The sequence below is a fragment of the Anser brachyrhynchus genome (assembly GCF_964034855.1).
Source record: "Anser brachyrhynchus genome assembly, chromosome: 1".
Classification (NCBI taxonomy): Eukaryota; Metazoa; Chordata; class Aves; order Anseriformes; family Anatidae; genus Anser; species Anser brachyrhynchus.
The window spans coordinates 60,441,950-60,464,389 of NC_137694.1; the positions used below are offsets into that span (position 1 = coordinate 60,441,950).

The 22,440-nt window shown below is 41.7% G+C and overlaps 1 protein-coding gene across 8 annotated transcripts in view; it reads right to left on the reverse strand.

Annotated features, from left to right (window-relative positions):
* Positions 1–22,440, reverse strand: part of TBXAS1 (thromboxane A synthase 1) — a 266,052-nt gene that overhangs the window by 214,757 nt on the left and 28,855 nt on the right. For 5 of the 8 annotated variants that reach the window (XM_080558646.1, XM_080558644.1, XM_080558643.1 and 2 more), the window contains one exon: positions 16,103–16,303. In XM_080558646.1, coding sequence (XP_080414772.1) covers positions 16,103–16,200 — 98 coding nt within the window. In that variant the 5' untranslated portion in view covers positions 16,201–16,303. Of the gene's footprint in view, positions 1–16,102; positions 16,304–16,414; positions 16,440–18,704; positions 19,049–22,440 lie in introns of those variants that run through there. The other 3 variants (XM_080558647.1, XM_080558648.1, XM_080558650.1) reach the window with 3 other exon arrangements.

Sequence of the window (22,440 nt, forward strand, 5' to 3'; positions counted from 1 at the left end):
GGAGTTCAGTGGTGCTGCTCTTGCTTTACAGCAAGGTAATAAAGATCATAATTGAGCCCTCTATGCTCCTAAGATATTTCTTACTTGGTTTTGCTAGGAAAGGTATATTCCTCTCATCACAAAGGCACGCATAGTTAGATAGCATGTTGCGTAAAGATTATTTCTCCTGATGTGGCTGGTTGTGACTTCAACCTGGGCATCTGAGCACCCTTACAGAATAAACAAGAACAACAAAATGTTCTTCGTAGGTGAAAAATAATTTTAAAGCATCTATTTAACTTGCTCTTGGCAGATAGAAGAATGCTGGCTGCTTGCTTGCTTTTAGATAGCGCAGTTAATGGCCCTCCAAAAACAACTCCAAACGATGCCATGGTGACATACCATAAATAGTGATGGTTGGGAGTTCCTTTTTAATTCTTTTTGGTAGTCAGTGAGGTAAATAGAAGTTTATTCCTCCTCCTTGTGCATGCACATGGAAGTGTCATTCTTTTTCTATTAAAGCAAAACCAGAGCTGTACTCACATTCACCCATAGCACTGCTGAACTCCCTATTCTACCCAGAAATTCCTAACCCATCTGGTGGTTAAAAAAATAATATGTATGCATATCTAAGCTTATGACCTCAGAATTAGTCTGCAAATAATCTGTAAAAGTCTGAGGTAAAGAAAGCGTACCTATAAATGAACAGCACAACTAAACTAATGAAAAGATATGCTGCTTGTGTAAGTGTTCCTTGTAACGCTGAAGCAAAAAACAAGTGGGCAAACAACCTTTTGTTAGAAACATGTCTGGTAATAGACATATTTGCAAGAATTAGTGTTCTAATTCTTCTAAGGCCAAGTTTCAAGTTTCAGTTTACATGAGCCTTGGCCACGATAAGACTTCAACCAATCCTCTAAACCACAACTCAGTTTACATCTTATTCTGAAACATTGTCAAGATTAAACATATCATAAATTCAGGAACCAAAGAAACAACCAGGCCAAAAGTGAGGCATCAGCTGGGACTCTGAGGACAATCCCAATTTGTTCTTCACTTCTCCAGAGAGACTGCTGAAGGGATAGCCCTAATTACTGGGCCTCTAATTTGATTTCTTTTATTTTTAGACACAACATATACCACCACAAAAAGATTTTTATTAAAAAAAAAAAAAGAGAGATTGCCACAGAAGAAATTTGACTGATAGTCAGCTGATAAGAAGGAAATTGTTGTTTCCCATTACCTCTGAAATGCAAATCCTAGACTTGGAATAAAATTGCAAAAACACAGATTACATAAAAAAATGGTTTCCATCTTAGAAAAACAAGCCAGTTGCACTGAATGTTGCTGTTTCAGAGTTGAACGCATACACCTAGGAACCATTGGTCAGCCAAGTTGTATCACATATGTTCCCACTCATTTTTAAGGTCTGATAAGGATTCATTGATCTTTATCCAACTAGTAGCCTTTTTTTTTCCGAATAAACATTGTCCATACAATGCACATATTTGATATAAAGTGTACTACCCAATTTTAAAAAGCTGTTAGTCTGTGAGATCCTACCCTGCTATTCTAACTGAATGAAAGGTTTCATATGCACCTCAGGACTGGAAAGGCTAGCATGAAACTAGTTTTAGGAAGGAAGCCTCTGAAAAGAATTAATTACACCATTTACTACTTCTATTCCCTAAAAGAAATGGCAAACTGAATTTGTCACCTGGAGCAAACTGGCCAACAGATACCCCAGGGAAGGGATCTGGCCTCAGGGGCTGTGGCATGGTTGGCCACTAGGCAAGTCCTTTGGGCATGCTGGGGAGCTGGGAAGATGACAGGCCGGCATGATCAGGCTTGGCAAGATTAGGTCAAGTGTAACATAGCATAAACGTGATTGCATAGATCACATCACTGATGATCATCAATTTAGCATCAGCCTGAGCATTCAGAGTCTAACCAACCTTGTGCAGATCTTAAGCTGAACAAAGAGTCACGGCCACTGAGATCTGGTCCAACGGCTCTAACAGTGCCGATGTGGCCTGCAGCCATGCAAGTGAGATGCTTTTCCTAGATAGAGATGATGTAGTCTAGCTCCTACCTTGGGTGCTGCCAGGACCAGCAAGCTGCATAGGTCCCTCCATCAGGGAGGAAAAAAGCACTCCCAGCTCAGAGTTGTCTCCCATGGATTGAAGCTTATTGCCCCATCTCTGTGACTGGAAGTATTGAGCTCTGCACTTCAACTATTTAAACTCCTGTTCCAGCAAGGACTTCTAGCTATCTCAAGTAAGGAGTGATGTGAAGTTCCTGTAGTTCAACATTTTTGATAGCTTGAACAAAATAAATAAGTAACAATCATCCAGCTGTCTTAGTCCCATGTTTAGTACCTGGTTACACTTTGGCTCAGTTCCTGGCAGAAGCTCCTAGAGCACAAGGGTCAAGACAGAGCATGGGGGAAGTCGTCCTTGAGCAATTGTTCTCTCGTAGACCTTTTAATATCCAGGCCCCAGCAATTATGCAATACTCAGAAGCTCCAGTCTAGATTCAGCCTGACAGGATTCAGTGATGTGCTTTTGTCAATAAGTACACGCATTCCAGGCTTATTTGCTTTACTTAAAGTACAAATCATAAAGAGTTGTAAGTGACAAATTCCCCAGTATTGAACCTTCACAGCTGCCAAGCAGCATGCTGCAGAAGAGAATAAGGAGGGCTATAATTTTCTTTTCTTTGTTTTGTTATTTGACCTTCAGTTTTTCAGTTTGTCCTTGGATCAGTCTGGAACTAAATATAGTTCTTTCAACATTATTTATGTGTCTAACCCAAAGCTACCAACATGTATCAAGGGACTATCATAACACTTCTAAATTATTTTAACAGCTTATTTCAAATTGGAAGAAGTGGTTTTTGAAAAACCATTGTCAATTAATTCTGATTCCACAAACTCCTACCAACTCTCTTGTGTTTTGTAACAATTTGCTCGCAGCCTACAAGACAAAGACTCCAACTTGCTCAGAGAAAGCTCTTGAAACTGCCCAGCCTTTGAAAATGCTGATCTTTAAATTAACACATTGATAATGATTTTGGCCATCGGTTATTGACAGATGCAGTGTAATTAAAAAAAAAAAAGTGCATATATAGATAGATAGATGGATCAGCTGCATCCTTGGGGATCAACAGGCACAGGGTTGAAACGTCCCTTAGTATACTACATCTCTATGAACTGTTTGGCACAGGAACCCATATCCACCACATTCAATTGAAAGTCATTAGCGTCTGACTAGATACAGTAATTCCTTCCAAACCAGACAATATATTTTTCAATCAAAAGGTCTTTGCTAAGCAAGGAAAAGATAAAAAAAGACACTGTAATGATCTTCTCAGAAACCTTGAGAAAGGACCTTTTCAGCCTCAGTTAGTGGTTGTGTGGTATGTATGCCAGCACCAGAGCTAACCAAAACAACAGGAGTTGGGTGGGTGGGTGGGTGGACAGAGGGCACACATACACGCATAAAATTTCTATCACGCAAGAGCAATTTCTCCCGTATCATCACAATTCTGCAAACAGCATCAATTTTCTTTTATTTACATAACCAGTGCAAGCAGCGTCAGAAAAAGATTTATGGTGCAGCTTGGGTTTCTGTGTGGGTTAGTTTTTTACACTATCAATATTATGTTTAGCAACACTTTTAGCCAGAAAAAGGTCCATGTCAAAGTCAAGAGGTAAGAGACTTATTTCTAACTTTTCTCAGGTAGGAAAGAAAAAGAACAACATGCTTTATCACTGGTCTAAACAATGCAAGCCAAATTCAGCCTAAGAATTTAAAGGGCGTATATTGGTAAACCAGCTTACAGGAGTTATTTAAAAGTTCATAATTTCTTGGTTTACAAATTAGACAAGTTTTCTACGTAAACTTTACCGAAACATTTTTAAATTTTACAGTCAGCTCTATAACTTGACACAAAATAACATCACCAAGAAAAATAACCAGTCGTTGCCACCAACAACTGGGGCAAGATTCCTGACTGTTAACTATCTCTGTTTAAAGACAATTTTTCAGAAGAACTGAGCAGCTAAAATATTTTGCTTCTTTGCAGAAAGAGTCAGCTACGTTACAACACTATCTCCTCAAAGCTCTGAGTTTAAACCTGAACGATATCATGGGTCTAAATGCTTGGACACAAAAAAAATCACCTTGAGAAACTCATTCACAAATACAAGACTTAAAAAATTGATTAACTACTTACAAAACTGATTAATTTTCACATGGTGGTAAGTAATATTTCTACTGTCCTTTTCTTTCTGCTCCTTAACGTTACTAGGGCAATTGCACAAAGCAAAGGGAATCAAGTTCTCAAGTAATTTTGAGACCCTGTTTTAACGATACAGTAAATCCAGTTTTAGACAAGAAACATTTGATCAAAACCATCTCAGCCACACAATCCAGAAGTGTTGATCTGGTAAAACAAGCTCTGTTAATTCCAAATTGTTAATATGGAAAAGCGAACTTTGAACCAGACCGGGTACAGCTTGCCTTCTCCCAGTAGCATAACAGAAATGGTATAAGTTACTCCAATTAATTAAATTAAAACTGTTTTGCATGCCCATCCTGGTCCAAATTAGATCTGTCTTGAGGATTGATCCAGTGCTGATGAACACGAGAGTACAGCCTGCATAGCCTAACGATAGATGCTGGAGTTGCATACACAGGCTGCAGGCTTTTTCCAGAAACTCAGGACAATGTATCTACCACAGAACGAAGATAAACAAGACTAAACCAAGGTGGTGTCATAAAATACCTTCAGGGTCAGTAGCTAACATCCCCAATGTAAAAGTTCTATTGTTTTTACCCAAGGTTACTTCCTTGGCTGCCAGAAGTCGTTTGGCTAGAGATGGGATAAGGGGGTTGCTTTGGGGACTTAGCACGATCTATCCATGGATGAGCTCAGTTATGTTTTGCTTCTCTTCTTAGAAGATGTTTGTTCCTAATCACATATATATAAATACACATGTATGCATGTGTATACATACATGTATACATTCAGGCTGTTTACATAAAAACTCTTGGGAGCTTTTTGGATGAGAAGCCACAGTATTTTCCCATCAGTTCTAAACCACACTTTGTGAGGAAACAAGAAGAGGTGTTGCCAAGTTTTATCGCTTCCCCCCACACCAGCTCCAAGTTCCTCCAAGTCTCAGAGGCCACTGACTATCTCCCCGCAAGGACAAATGCTATTCCTCCAGGCCCTAGCTGAGGAACATCTGGCTTAGCCCCCCCCCTTCCTGTACAGAAGGGAGGAGATGAGCAGCAAGATGCTGCTGAGATAAGAGGCACCTGCAGCTGCCCCTCTGCCAGGAACTCACCTGCAACTATTCCTGACCACATGGGAGCTCACTGTGCACTTTCTCTGCCATGTCCTCATCCAGCACCCTCTGATCTGTTCCATGCCTGGTCTCCCTCCGTGGTGCTGCTGGTCTCACCCCTCTCTACCACGGCTTTTGGCCATTCGCTTGAGCCTCTGAACTGTTCACTAAACAAAAGCAGGAAAGTAAGAGGTGTCAACAGCCAAGGGCTTTCAACAGGCTAGAAGGGCCACTTCTCATGCCTTCCACCAGGCTTATTCCTCCAACAGGCTTGTACCTGGCCACAAAGCCACTCCAGCAGTAGACACAAGCTCCTCACAGGCACAGGCATATGAAAGCACATGCAGAGCAGCAAACTCCAAATAAGCCTTTTGGCTGTGTCCTCATCCCCGCCTGTTTATGAGGCACTCAGACTCACTCAGATTATTTCTGCCCCTCATCCTTTCACAGACAATAGTCCGAACCCATTCAGAATAAAGACACAGCATCTGCAACTGCAGAGTTCCTTCAGCATATCCTCTTGCATTGCTAAACTATATGCTATGAAACGACCAAATAACTCTATTAGTAATCTATTTATTAGTAATCTTATTATTACAGAATTGTAGAAGAAAAATAGTGGAGGTAGTATTTTTTGTTTGTTTTCAGTGGAGCTGCCACTGTCTGGAGGAAACCTGTGTTCTGCACATACAAAGGCACACACGTATTTCATATGGTGCATTGCAAGCCGCACGGAATAGAAAGCAGCTGGAGGAAAATGGCTATAGAGAAATGGTTCTCTTGGGCATCATCTGTTGATTTGTTTTGTTTATAGAAGGAATGAGATTTTTATCTCTGCTCAAAATATAAAATGCTTCCATGGCACTGAGCTTGCTGCTTGGCTACACTCTCACTCAGGAACGTAAATAAAAAGGGGGGAAGGAGGGAGAAAAGGTTTTGCTGCACAAAAGCCCCAGAAATGTCAAAAATTAAGTAGAAAAATGTCCATCAGTGATATAGTCAAGGCTTGCAAGAGGAACTGAGTCACTAGCTGTCATGGAAATGAGGTCCTCCCTACAGTGCTTGTTAATAGCTCACTTCTACTGAAACTGAGGAAGCAGGTTAAGGGACAAACCACTCAAATCCCAGAGCTCAAATCGCAGCCTGCATCCTGGCTGAACAAATAGCCTTACACTGTAAATACACCAGTCCTTATGGCCTTTGAAGACACAGATTCTTATGGTCCTACCACCGCTGTGTACCCAGAGGAATACTCCAGCCTCCCTCCACAACCTTGCTCTGGGGAGGCCTCCTCACTCTAGGACTGACACCCAGGATCTGATCATCTTTCTTTCAACAACAGAGCTCTGTGCCCTAGAACACCAGACAGCTGGCTTTCCGCTCCAGTTGATATGACTTCCATTTGTATTAAGAAAAAGTCATATTCTCAGGAAAGAAAATAAGTTGTGAAGCCGCTAATTAACTACTGCTAATAATTTTAAACTTTAGAAATGTAACTACTGTGCATTGTATCCAAAATATGAAAAACTAACTCAAGTCTAAACATTTCTGGTAGACAAAGTTTAAAATACAATTCTTCTGAACTCCAAAGACCTCAAGGTTTGTTATCATAGCCAGGAAGAGTTAACATAAAACTGTGGATCATTTATCTTTGTACTACCTATTCTTGGCTCTTAAGAGGAGATGAGAGCAGGCCAGATATATGTCTAGAAATGAAGGTTGCTGAGTATCACTCCAGAACAGCCCAATTTTATTATCTACAGGCTGGATCTGAAGTCTTTCTGGAACCACCAACAGGCGTTTGCTCTCCTTAAAGCTGTGTTGCCTCTCTCAGCCAGAGGTCTGATCTGACTGGCTACTGAGAAAATATTTGGACAACCCAGAATCCCACACTGGATATTGCAATACCTCACATAACTTTTAGAGACATAAAACAATCCAGGATAGTGGTGCTTTACTCACTGAAATCTACTGTCCCTGAGGGTGTTTAAGGAAATGTTGGATCTGGTGCTTAGGGACATGGTTTAGTGGGTGGCATTGGTGGTAGGGGGATGGTTGGACCAGATGATCTTGGAGGTCTCTTCCAACCTTAATGATTCTATCCTTACATAGATGTTTAGCTTCTCAGTGTACCTTCCATTAAGCTTATACTGAGATCTCTTGGAGAGATTGCTGTACCTCAACCCATGATGAGTATTTCAGAGGTTTGTTAAAGTCTTTGGAGAACACACAAATCACATTGATATTTTAAGACTTGGAAGAGGGCCCTTGTAGTCCTGACCACCATTTCTTCTCTCACTCTTTTCCTCCTGCTAGCATGCAACATACTTAGCTGTTCCTTCCTCTCCCAGGGTGGCTATATTTCATGTCTTTCCCACATTTTAAACCACGTGCCTCCACAACCTCTTCATCTTGTTATAGCTCTACTGAGAGGGTGTTTACATAAAAGCTCTTTGGAGCTTTTTGGATGAGAAACCACAAACATACATGCACAGATTACATCAGATTTATTGCTACTGAATAACTTAAAAGAATACTCTGGGTTACAGGTTCAAAACTCTGCCAGTAGTTCCCATCCAATAGCATTCAAACAGAAGGAGCTTGTGATCATATAGTTACCAATTACCCATCTCTTCTGAAGTCCATTGCCTTTTCATCCTTCCCGTATCCCTCAACTGCCGACAAGTATCACAAGGTTTCTGTCTTCTGAAAGGAACTATTCTTTCCAAGGAAGTAGACTTTGCCTGCACAAGCATATAGCCACTGACCCCATGCCCTCCTGCTCCCAACATATATCTCAGTTGAGTTCCTTTACTCCAGCCTCAACTTTCCCAAACATACTTGGCCTCAATCTGTAATAGCCCCCTTCCACTTAATGTGGAGTCATATCCTTCTGTTCCCAGCCCTCTGTTCCTGTCCTTCTCCAGCCATTGCTGGACACATTCAGCTTCTTTTCCTATTAAAAACAACAACAACAACAACCACCACCAAACCAATATAAGTTTTTGCCCTTTTCACCTGTTTATTGCTTCCTTAGAAAACTATCCCAGACCAACGGTATACATTCTGCAGAGCCATTGAAAGGGCTGGCCATGGAAGAAACTACTATATGGACAATCTCCCATATGTTAGATGGCCCCTGCATTAAAATTCTCAGATCCCTGTTGATCTGCAAAGTTACTTCAGCCATAGAAAATGCATGTGAAATGAACAAGCAGATTTTAAAAGAAATTGTCACCAGTTTACACAATGGCGCATAAAGAAAGAGAACAAAGAGACCGACATTGAACATCATTTTCTCAAACTCACTCACCATTTCTGTGAAAGTGAAATAAATGCACTTCCAGACCCAAACCAGAAAATACTTCGACCTTTTTCTGCTGGTGAATTATCAGCAGTTAGCACACAGCGAGCTCACCAAACAGTAAACTTTGTCTTCAGTGGGGAAGAAATACAAAAAACAAACCTAGCGAGATAACGGGAAAAAAAACATCTAAGGTATTCAGGTATGCCAAGGGAAACCATTAATTACAATGTCTCAATAATATGTCAATATTGTATTTTAAAATGGTTTTCAGGCAGCTCCATTAAATATTGTATAAAACTTCCCTAAAGAGGAGCAAGACACAGCAGTCAAAGGCATTAGTTAACAGTGAGCCAGCAGTGAGGACAACACAGACCCAACACTGTCATTGATGAAGCCTGATGGAAAGACAAAATGAAACAAAGAATAGTAGGCAGCTTTCTTTTAAAGAGAAATCAGGCTCCCCGAGAGACCCCTCTGAGTCTCAGTTCCCTGCACAGACACAGCCTCCACGCAATGGGATGGATTGCCCCACTGCTCAAGCAGCCGGAGCCTTCTCGCTAAGGTAGATTTTTCACTGCCTTCTTTCCTCCTTTAATTTCAATTCCATTTGGTGAACCAAGGACAGTGTGTTAAGCTCCTCATGTTCCTCATATAGTCAGTAGATGGAGGCAGGAGTTCCCAGAAGTTAGTGCAGAGCACCGAAAATTACATTGTGAGGTATCTGCATATTGCCAAGATAAACAAACCAACCTGCCCCAAGCTAAACAGCAGATCAGAAGCTAAACCCAACGTGCTAGTCCAGGAGAGTTAAACAAAACACCAGAGAAGACTCCCAGGCAGAAGCTGCCTGGTGGAGAGGCCAGAGTAATTCCACAATCCCTTGCCAGTCTCTCCTGTCTATGTAACCCACTCGAGATCAGACCCAGTCCGTTCCAGCCCTGCAGGAGGGGAAAGCAGAAATGGGACTGCTTAAGGGCTGGATCCAGCTCCTGTCACCCAGTGGCATTTGCATGCATTAGCTAACCTCACAGCGTTCACTGGTTATGCTCCAGTGGATGCTAGATCTGGATATGATGTCAGAAGAGAGAGAGGTGAATATACTTGTTTCATGAAAAGAAGCTAACTTATCCTTGTAGGTCTACCTTATTCTACAATTAACACTATAATCTCTCTGCACTAAAATCCATTTGTGCTTAAGGGATGAGGAATGAAAGTGTTTAAGCAAAAGTGAAGACCATGAGGAACAAATAGGCTGGAGACTGATGCCTTTACACGTGTGTTAGGATAAAGCACCTTTAAAAAAGAAAAAAAAGGAAAAAACAGCACAACCAACAAGCACTTGAGGACCTTCAAATAAACACTGCTGGCCATGCAATCTCTAATTTTTTTAAAAATGAACGTAGGAGGTCTCCGAGTGTTGTAACGAAGGGCAGGCAAGCAAGCAAAAACCAAATTTCCCAGCACTAAAGGCTGAACCACCTTTAACAGGATAACAGAGGTGTTACAACTTAGCCCTTGAGGGAACCCCAAAGAATAAAGCTGAAGATACAACTGCAGTTCTGGAAGACTGTTTTACCTCTCCCCCAAAATAGAGAACCTTGTTTACTTAAAAGCAGCATAATCAGGGCAGCGAGTGAACCTCATTCTGGATGATCAAATCTACCTTGTTTTCAAAGGAAGAAAGCATTTAGTCATTTGTGGTATGGCACTCCTCCAAATTATAATTTAGCAGCTTATGCTGCTCCTTCTCAGGCTCACCTAGAGATGATTTAGCTGGAAGAGGAGGTCGTATATTGCACAGCTGTGGGATCAAATTATGTTTGACGTGTTAGTGGGAATTCCAGATTTGCTTGATGTAAAGCTGCGTGACAAAGACCATTCGGAATCTGTTAGCTTTTTCTGTCATCAACAGCAGTTTGCTGATGTTTCCTGTTGAGTCAGATCCTTCTAGCTTCCATAATGGGCCATTTGAATAAAGGGGAGCAGAATGACTTCCACTGACATAATGGCCATTTTAGGAAAAAAAAAAAAAAAACAAAAAACAGCTGGGGTTAACAGAATATTAAAAAAAAAAAAGACGACCGAAAAAAAAAAAAAACACACAACTTCCCTGCCTTCTGCCCCTGTGAAACTAATGCTGGAATCAATGCAAACTGAGAAACTACCAAGCTGTAATAAGCAAAGACCCTGCTCCTTCTCAGGCTCACCCAGAGACTTGATTTAGCTAAAAGAGAAGGAATCACAGCCTGATAGCCTAAACCTGAAGTCAGCCACTGCTGTGGGAGGGCTACACAAGATGAAAAGAGTTCAGCAGGCAGAGCTTGGTGAACGTGCAGCCGGAGCCCAGCTGCAGCCCAGGAGCACCAACCCCTGAGCACTCACTGTCTGCAAAGCCCTGCTTTCTGACAGCAGGTGAAACAAGCTTGCTTAAACATCTGAGGAGTAGGATGCCTCTCTGAACCTCTCAAGTCAATGAGCCTGACATGAGAGCAGAGAAATACATCATTATGGATGTGTGTTGGTGCTCCATATCCAGGCTTTGGTTTCCAGAGACAGCAGACCTTGTAGCACTGCACCTTTGATGGCTTTAGAGAAAGCCAGAACAGTCTGGGCATACCCACCCACAACCAGTACTTCTTTCTGAAAGGATCCAAGTTTTGTACAGCCTGATGATGGATCTGTCTGGAAGCTATATCTGCATGTGTCAGAGAGAATGACCTGCTCACCCTAGACCTGCACTCAAACCATAAGCATAGGGATGTATTTGATCTCAGTTTTGCCTAACTCAAGCACAAACAACAAAGTTCTGCAAAACCTGAGCAGAGTTTTATTTGGAGACAGATATACCTAAGCTTTCTCTTTCATAGTGTTTTCCCAAACCACAGATGTGAAGTAATGCCAAACAAGCAATAGCGTTGAAGTCACCTGTATCAAAATACTACTGTCCTGAAATTAACTTGTAACTTCTAAAGTGGCCTACTACAGATACGGTATCAGCCAGTGAACTTTAACGCATTGTCCTCCATGTGTTAGCATCACCTACATTTAAGTGTATGCAAGTGTCCAGGCTTAAGGACAGAATTTAAAAAAGAAGGCTTAGTTTTCATTCTTGTTGATCAGTGACAGTAAATGCTTTGGGTCGGAATTGACTTGTTATGCAATGTGTGGACAGTGTCTCAACCCAGGGCAACCCAAGTCTCTCACTGTCTACGTATTTCTGTTACACGAGTGATCATAAAATTACTTCAATGTAAAAATGGCATCTTTCTGAACAATTTAGCTTTTCAGAAACAGACAAGGACATTACTGGTATATATTTTGCTATGTTTGAAAGCATGCAATTAGACGTGTATCTTACAAACATAAACAAACACCTCCCATCCAACCTCCAAGTTTTTGAAAAAAAACAGGTTTGTTTAGACAAGGGCTTGATAATCCAGTTTGAACACAGGTATCTGAATGCTGTGACAGCTTCTTCATAATGCTAAGCTTATGGTACATTAAACTTTAAAGCAAGATAAACTCCTGCTTTCATTTTATCAAACATCTCCCCAGACAGCAAAAAGAAAGACACAAAACAATGTTTGCAGCTACAGCCAAGCATGGGATACCCAACTCAGCATACACTTGAAAGGAAAATGAACAATATGTTGCAAAGATATACCACTGTACTCTTCAGTACAGTGGATACAGTCAATTTCTCTAATATCATTAGGATTTGTAGATGTTAACCCCACTCCTACCTTAAGTGTTTGTTTTTATTTCATGCCTGAAAAAGAACCCTAAGATTCAGAGATTAAACAAATAGAGACAGCAGTCCTTGGAATTGAGAAAGGAAGTACTTTTAGAAGAAACCGATCTGATAATCAGCTTGGCTAGCAGAAATCATAGAGGGTGGGAACGACATAGACATGAGAGTTTTTTGTTGTTGTTGTTTTTGTTTTGCTTTTTTGTTTGTTTTAAAGAGCACTCAGTGTTGTGTCTCTGGTATCACCAGGCTTTATGTACTCAGCCATATACCACCTTTTTGTTCTCAGTAAAGCAGTAAAATTTCATTGTCTACCACAATAGTAAGGAAGTGGCAACAGCCATTGAAGAATCCATGGTATGAGATCTACGGGAAAACACTTTACAGATAGCAAGTAGCAAAGATGAGGAGGGAAATGGAAAAGTAAGTCCTTCAGAAGTGGAGGACAGCAAGCAGACCTGAGCACATTAGTTACATTAACAGAAGACAGAAAAAGCAGCTTCATGTTTGTTCGCCCTGTTCTAAATCCAAAGAGATTGTGTACCCAAGAAGCTTCTGTTCTCTCCACTCCCAAAATTAGATCGGCTGACTTAAAAAGCCTCTCCCTATAGCAGATTTAAGGCCATATGGAGGATAAACACAGCTTACAGTCACTGAATTAAGGCTGACACAATACACTACCAGAACAATCCTCATATTTCACTGATGATGATACATAAGAAATCAGGTGTGCTGTTAGAGGATATTTTATAAAGAATCATTGATGATCTGAATTGCACTACAAAGTCTAAGGAATGGCCAAAGCATCCAAGTTTCCTCTCAAGACCTGTGTCTTCTCCAGAAGTTTATTTTTAAACCGCTACAGCCTCTCCTCCCTTTCCCAACCAACCCTTGCTTCTCCCCTCATTTCATATGACCTCACCTTACCCAGAAATGTGAAGAGATTGGTCTTATCACAACTTAGCAAGATATCACCTGTCAGCTGAACTGTGATAAATCACAGCTGGCCTCACAATGCACACACTAGCAGCTGCAGAGGCTTAGCTGATGGGCAGCAACTCAAGGGTGTCATTTAAACCACTGAGTACCACCCATCCACAATAATCATGCTAAGGAAACAGCTCAATAACATGGCAGTTGACAACACCATGGTAAATCTAACGCACACTAGAATTGTAACAACTCACTTCTCTACCTACAACTGCCTTCTGTTTAGCCTGAAAGCCTTTTAAAGCAAAAAGGTTGGACAAATTGCCTTCTCTTTGTACTCACAAAACAGTAGACACATTAAAACCCCGATCAATCAGAAGTTACTATCATAACAAACTTTACAACAGCAAATATTAATTCCTCCCTTCCCCTTCTGAAAAGTTACAATGCTGGCAGAAAAAGGCAAGAAAAAAAAAAGAGGGATTCAGAAGTTATTAAAATATGAGAGTAAGGCTTAGAATAAGGAACTTGAGCAGTTATTACTTTATTACTACTCCTGACATACGTAACACTTGTGTTCTCTAACTCCTAGAAGAGAGACACAATTCTGCATGCAATATGACTGTAATAAAAAAAATCTCTAGAATGAGGGACCTGCCTTTCTATTAGCAACCCCTTACATACTCTTTAACCAATTCCTTGAATCCAAGCTTTCAGCTGAGAATAAAGGAGGCTATGCACATGAGTTGGATTTAACTCATTCGCTCAAATAGAGCTGCAATATAAAACAGGTTTTAGAAAAAATAGAATCTTATATGAATAGACTGACAGGTTAGAAAAACAAGCACCATGCTTGTAGATATGTTTCAAGCCACTAACTTTATGTGTTCGGTCATTGCATTTTACTGAAATAAATGGATCTGAATAGCTTGGTCAACTAGGCAAAACTACCAATAAGCCCAAGTATGTTGCCCAAGATGCTTCACTGCAAGTTTAAGAAGCAATGCCAGCTTCTCATTGGAAGAGTGGCCTAAAGGCAGCCGTATCTAATAAAGTATCCTGAAACCAACTTGCACCTGCAGATCAATAAGATCAGTTAGCAATAACCACTGACAGGTAAAGGTATAAAAAATTTCTCCTCATAAAACTCGAGCTTCCTTTACTCAATGCCTTCACAGAACTCATCTTCAGCCAAGAAAGGAGAAACACTGAATGGTGTATCTCTACTGTACAGCAATTTCCCACCTCACTCCTAAATTGGACTTCTTGCAACTTCTATGGCACATACTCAGTTCAGCAGTTGACTGACCACAGTCTGGTTCAAGTTTGATTTCAGTCTGCCATTAGATCCAGCTTTGTTTATGTCAAGACCGGATTCTGCACAGAGCTCCCATGTCTTCCCTCCAACGGGAAGAACAGCCTTCCTTAAAGTGAGCCCTAAAGCGAGGCTCTGGAGAAGCATACACCAGAACACACAGTACATTTGCACAGAACAGTTCTGTTTCGTCACAGACCTTAGCACATCTTGACATTTACTACTGAGGAGCATCAGGCTCTCCCAGCCACCTCACAGGCTGCCAGAGCTCACCAGCCCATGTGCTGCATTTCTGAACTGTGCCTCTGCCTCTGGCCTCTCTCCCACCACTTTAAGCTTACACACATCCACGGGTCAGCAGTTTAACAGCATGGATTTACTGAAAGATGTAGCCTTGCCATTTTTTTTCCCCAAATAAAGTTCAAAGCCAGTGTAACTGACTTTTGTGATTATTTGAGCCAGAGTTTTGAGCAGATCTTATTAAGAAAGCAGGCTCATCTACCTACCTGATATGGCAATGCACATCAAATAGGGGCTTGACTTGACTCTTTTTTTAATCTCTCTAGACTCTCCCTTGACAAACAAGTTGAACAAAGTTTGACAGGATCAAAGAATAAAGAAACATGAACAGAACTGATCCACCGCTTACACTGCTACAACAATTGTGCTGAACTCATGGTGCCATCATTACTTTCTTCTAGATTAGCTTTGTGTTTTATTATGAGGTTCTTTTCCTGCCACTGTCCCTAAAACCTTTTCTCGAACATACATATAAATGAGGAAATAAAACTTTTTTTTTTTCTCCTGACTGGAAAGCAGGATTTGAAAAGTTATTCAAGTAAAAACAGCCAGAAAAGCATTCCCAGATCAGCCAATTTAATTTCCAAAATAAATTATCTGGACAGGGCAGTATTCTTCCCCCCCTCATTTCAGCATAGCTCATTGTAATACTTACTGTGCTTACCAGTAGGGCAGCTGTTATTCTGATTTGTATCTATTACTCAGTGTGGAAAGAACAAGAGAAGAAATTCAAGCAGCAGTTAAAGTGCCTGTAAACCTAAGCCAAGAAAACTGGCAAGTGACAAGTGTGCAGCATAGTACAAAGAGTCCAACAAGACCCTGCAACAAGTACTGTTTCTTTCTGACCAGCACCAATGTTCCTGCTGCCTGCAGAAATTAACAAGAAACTAACAGTAATAAGTTCTTAATTTTGATGGCAACTTTTGTGAACAGTTTGTTTGTAAAGCACTTAAGAGAAAATATTGCAAGGAGACAGAACTCTTTAAACAGCAACATGAGTTTTGTGAGCATTCATTTCAACCTCTGCATCCAAACCTCCTCGTCCTCCACATCCCTTGCAGCCAGTTATCTTCCAATTTCACCTCGAGAATAGAAAGACTCCGTAGATGTTGGGGGAACTTCAGCAGGCTTTGTGTGTGACGCACAGCCCACATCGTTGTTATCACTTACCAGTACAGCAGAACCATGAAGACCGCCAGCAAAGCCAGAGTGAGAGTTGTGCTGTTCATTTCTGTGGAGGAAAACGCCAGGAGATCTACGAGCTCCATCTTCCTCTGCTACAGTGCCAGCCTTGAATGGTATGAGTGTGTGTGTGCAGGGGAAGGTCTCCTCAAGAGCTGATAAAGCCTTTCACAGCTATATGAATGACATCTGCAACAAAAACAGGAACCAAGAGAGAGAAATACACCAAGTCAAGCACCAACTGCAAACCTTTCCTGTTCTCATCGACTGCACACTCAGAGAAAAAACTTGAAGGTTTACTGAATGGGTAATATGTAGCAATTCCTCCCCTCCCTCTTGCTGACCGTCATGTCAGTAAATATTTACACATCCACTGCTTAAGACATCAGTGTGGTCAAATAGGTTCTTAGATATCAAGTGTGGGAGACTGGGGAAAATGTGGGGAAAAAGAAAGAGGGGCGGAGAGCCTGACCACGATACAGATTGCGGAAGAAGAATACAAGACTCATCAGTGGTGCTCTAGCATACAAAGAGTGGCATTCTGTGAAGTAGCAAAAACAGAGCATTTCTGCAATAGACAATTTCATTAGCACTAAATCTCCAAACCAGTTATACTTTAAAAGAACGGAACCCAATAAACTTTAAATTTTCCCAGCTAAAAGGAGGAACTAGGGAAAAGCTCTTCTAATGCCACTACTACAAGACTCATATAGAAAGAGAAAGTAATGAGCACAAAACCCAACTGTAGTACCAGGCATGTCAGTCAGGTCAGCCGCACTAGTCGATTCGCTCATGCGGCACTGTTTGACTGGCTCATCTCAGTTTCACAGGTACTACAGCACATTTTCCTGGCTCAATGCAGTGCCCCCTTTGGAATTACCATTAACCAGCCTCTCCAGAGATACAGTACAGGGGTAGGCAGAGTATCTCTAGTATCCAGATTAACATAAATATAAATACAAACATTGAAGCACATCTACGAGAGAAGACCATCAACCTGTCACACACAAAGTTAGTTAATACCAGTATAAAAAATATTCCAGATTGCAACACGAACTGCTGCAGCTTGGGGTAAACACTTGCCCATGACAAAATTCCCTGAAACTATGCAGTATATAGTTTGTTACTTATGAAGCTACAAATACCCGTATATGCACTGCAGCCTTCCCATATATTCCGTACAGCCTGTTTGAAAGTTAAGGAAACTAAAATTACTCCAAAAACCTAGGTTTGTGAATTACATGGTAACCTTGAAAAACAGTCTGCAACATCTGATTCCCATAACACACCAGATGAAGAGCAGTTTCTTCTCATACAACCCCAAGATAATAGCTTAGATTTAATGTGCAAGGCTCCTCCAATATCACTGTATTACATTTCCTGCTCTTATCAGAGAAGTTAATAATATAGGTATCAAAAAAGTAAAGTCTCTAACACAATGGAGTTTAATTTTAAGAAGATTTGGCTCTACTCTAACTGAATCACTGCTATTTTGGTTCTCTGTGCTTCACAACTGCATTAATTCCCTTCCAGCCTCAGATCCTTGCAGAATAAGTAAAAGGTGGTAACCAGCTCATCAGCTCCACAGAATAGCACAGTAGATCACAGAAAACCTTGCTTATTGTATTAACATTGCTATTGCTATTCTGGGTCCATAACAGCTGTGCCAGTTTACTGCTGCCAAGTTCTCCAAGAACATTTGCAATAAGATTCAAGACCAGTGACGCAAGGAATTAACCAGTGGGCACAAGCCAATCCCAACCAGCAACTGATCCTGTGGGACTTTAAGAAAGAAAATAATTTTTTAAAGTCAAATAACTATATGCATTAAAGTCTCTTCAAAAAAAAAAAAAAAAAGGAAAGAAAACCATCCACCACAAATGTAGAAGCTAAAAAATAATGTTCCTGTTTCACTGTGCTTTCATTTACTTGGCTTTTTAATTAAAGGTCATATTTATCTGCATACAGAAGACCGATACTCTCCTATTCAAGACTGTGGTTGAACTCCTACTAAGTTCAGCAAACACAGAGCCAAGTACAGACCTTGCTTGTTTTTTTAAGAATTACACTGGAGACTTGTCCCAGTCACACTGGGAGGTAGGTGGGATGAACAATTCTTAAACACACACATTGTGAAAGAAAACAGGCTCTTGCATCAGCATCCAATTTGGAAGAGAACACATAATCAAGCACCCAACAACAACCATTGTCATTTTCTGCTGTTGATGTTGGGGGTTTATTTTTAATCCTCAGCACCTGTTTCTTACTAGAGAATTTTAACACGGCACCTCTAGCCATTAAGAAGGGTGGCATGCAGCATTATTTCCAAAACCTACCTGGAATACTCCTCACTGCTGACTCACATGTTTGCAGTTACCATCCCATAGTTAAGTACTTCAGCTGCATAAAGAGTCAGAAAAATCCATAAAATACTTTGCGGGACAGGGGAAAGGAATCAGGGATGTAGGCAGCAATAAAAACAGGCTATTTATCAGTCCTACTTCCAGTGTCCCCTCTTTCTTTACAGGTCATTTACATAAGAAATGCCATTCTTATTAACTAGCTAATAGCACAAATATTTTTCACCAACCTCCCAGCTGTTTTTATGGAGACACATTGAGCAGGCTGATTATAAGGATATTAAAGAACTACGGAGACAGCCACGAAGTCCTCATTAACCGCATGCTGAAGGAAGCCAGAGATAAGCAGAAGTGGAAGTAGCCTTTTCCTGTCCATCTCCTATGAGTCAGCAGCACTATCTGCATTTGCTTTCACAAGGCTTCTCTCAAGATAATATCTACCAAGGTTCACAGCTCCTTGATGTGGTGCCATCTGAGCTCTTCTCTTCTGCAGCAATGAAAGTCCATGGATCTCCACCTCATTCAACGCAAACTTATGCTCAAGATACCCATCCACCCTTTTTTCCCCAGCACTGCCATAACCGCAGACTTGGAGCTCCCCAGCGAAAGTCAGTCCTACAAGACAGAAGCAGCTCTGGCTGTTCAGGATTGAACTTCAGCTTGCACACATGTTCACGGCAGTAAATATTAAAAAGGGAAGTGCATTAGTGCATTCAAAGTATGAGCAGCTGAAGTGCTCCTCAACTGATAAAGGAAAAAAAAAAAAGGCATCTAGAAAACCCAGGTTTTCCAGGAAGCATTCATACATTAAATTCCTGTCCATTCTAATTCCAGGAATAATTTTTATAAATGCTCTTCCAAAACAATGCATTTCAACTTCAAAATTAATACCGGCATGGCAGTGAGCCTCAGCAATGCTTGACGTAAACAAATTATCACTCAGACAAGAAATACAGAGCTTATTAAAAAAGCAGGATTATAGGCCTTCTCAGAAGACCTAAATCATGTTAAGGATTTTGACCAGTCTTCAAAGCATATCAAATGGAAAATGTACTTTCATTTATTTCAGAGGCTAATGGCTAACCAGCTAGACTAACCACGAGCTCTTGCTAACGACCAAATTCAAATCCTCTCACGCTATTCTACTTCATCTGTTTTAGGTCTATAATAATCTCATTAAGGCTGAACCACACCAACTTTACCATAGATGAAGGAAGTCTAGAAAGGTGTTAAGCTTAAATTTTATAGCAGTTTCTCTCTACAGAAATTTGTAGGGTAGTCTTCAGATCAAGGAAGTCTGTTACACAGACAGCTTAGCCACAAAATACTGCAAATGAAATACCACAGAACAGCTTAAAAAACATGAGATTAATCAGAGACCAGTTTACATATAAGCTTTAACAAAGCTCATGTACAAAACTGTGTAAGTATATATGATATTAATTTAAAGACAAAAACCTTTCCAAAGCAAAAATGAATTCTTAACATTTTTAAGGTAGACCAATCAAAAAGATCAAAGGTACATTTCTCAGAGTTTTTTATATATATTTAAAACGACCTTAATAGCCAAAGTACTGAGAATATTAATGTGTTAGAGCAGAGGGATTTACATCTGGCTTGTATGACTCCATTATTGCTATCCCTGCTTAAGGACTGACCAAGCAGATTAATCAGGTGGTCTTAACCTCCCACATGAGAAACTATGACAAACTACTCAATGGTCAGACCACCGAGGCATCAAAGTCCACTTATAAAGATCCTGCTCTGCATTCAGAACAGACAGGAGCATTGAAAGGACGCCGTGGACTCATGGAAGATTCTTGAACCACCTTGAATAAAATCGCTCCAATGAACTGGATCTCCAAAAGGCCTACACTGCAAGTGTGAAACCACGCTGAGGAAACCGCTTTCATAGAATCATAGAATCATAGAATATCCTGAGTTGGAAGGGACCCTTAAGGATCATCAAGTCCAACTCTTGACACCACACAGGTCTACCCAAAAGTTCAGACCATGTGACTAAGTGCACAGTCCAATCTCTTCTTAAATTCAGACAGGCTCGGTGCAGTGACCACTTCCCTGGGGAGCCTGTTCCAGTGTGCAGCCACCCTCTCTGTGAAGAACCCCCTCCTGATGTCAAGCCTAAATTTCCCCTGCCTCAGCTTAACCCCGTTCCCGCGGGTCCTGTCACTGGTGTTAATGGAGAAAAGGTCTCCTGCCTCTCGACACCCCCTTACGAGGAAGTTGTAGACTGTGATGAGGTCTCCCCTCAGCCTCCTCTTATCCAGGCTGAACAGTCCCAGTGACCTCAGCCGTTCCTCGTACGTCTTCCCCTCCAGGCCTTTCACCATCTTTGTAGCCCTCCTCTGTACACTCTCCAACAGTTTCATGTCCTTTTTATACTGTGGTGCCCAGAACTGCACACAGTACTCGAGGTGAGGCCGCACCAGCGCAGAGTAGAGCGGGACAATCACCTCCCTTGACCTACTAGCGATGCCGTGCTTGATGCACCCCAGGACACGGTTGGCCCTCCTGGCCGCCAGGGCACACTGCTGGCTCATATTCAACTTGCTGTCTACCACGACCCCCAGATCCCTCTCTTCTAGGCTGCTCTCCAGCGTCTCATCGCCCAGTCTGTACGTGCTGCCAGGGTTTCCCCGTCCCAGGTGCAGGACCCGGCACTTGCTCTTATTGAACTTCATGCGGTTGGTGATCGCCCAGCTCTCCAACCTATCCAGATCCCTCTGCAAGGCCTTTCCACCCTCATTCGAGTCCACAACTCCTCCAAGTTTGGTGTCATCAGCAAACTTGCTCAAAATACCTTCTATTCCTACATCCAGATCATTTATAAAAATATTGAAAAGTACCGGCCCTAAAATGGAGCCTTGAGGGACCCCACTGGTGACCGCCCGCCAGCCTGACGCAGCCCCATTTACCATAACCCTTTGGGCCCTGCCCGTTAGCCAATTGCTCACCCATCGTATGATGTTTTTATTTAGCTGTATGGTGGACATTTTGTCCAGTAGGATCCTATGGGAAACCGTGTCAAAAGCCTTGCTGAAGTCCAAAAAAATCACATCAGCTGGTTTCCCTTGGTCCATCATACGGGTGATCTTATCATAAAAGGAAATCAGGTTAGTTAGGCAGGACCTACCCTTCACAAACCCATGCTGGCTGGGACCAATGACTGCTTTGTCCCCCAGGTGCGCCTCAATAAGTTCGAGAACCATCTTCTCCATGATTTTACCAGGCACTGACGTGAGACTGACAGGCCTGTAATTGCTAGGGTCTTCTTTCTGACCCTTCTTGTAAATCGGCACAACATTTGCCAGCTTCCAGTCTACCGGGACCTCTCCAAATTCCCAGGATCGTTGAAAAATAATTGAGAGAGGTTCCGCGATGACGTCCGCCAGCTCTTTCAGCACCCGGGGATGAATCCCATCCGGACCCATGGACTTGTAGGGATCCAGGTGGAGTAGCAAATCCCGCACACGTTCAGGGTCGGTTGGGAGTTTGTCATCCCCACCGTCCCGGTCCTCCAGCTCAGGGCACCCTGGGTCCCGAAGCCCATCATCGGCATTGAAGACAGAGGCAAAGAAGGCGTTAAGCGTCTCTGCTTTGCCTATGTCATTGTCTGTGAGGAGACCTTCCCTGTCAAGGAGCGGCCCTATGTATTCTTTAGTTCTCCTTTTTCCATTCACATATCTGAAAAAGCCCTTTTTATTTTCTCTCACAGACACAGCCAGCTTCAACTCTAGGTGTGCTTTGGCCACACGAATTTTCTCCCTACAAACACGAACAGCATCCCTGTATTCTTTCCATGACACCTGGCCCTCCTTCCAGTAGCGAAACACTCTCTGTTTCCGCCTAATCTCCATTAGAATGTTCCTGGTCAGCCACGCCGGCCTCCTGCCCCGCCTGCCTGACTTGCGATATTTAGGAATTGCCTGATCTTGTGCTTCTAGG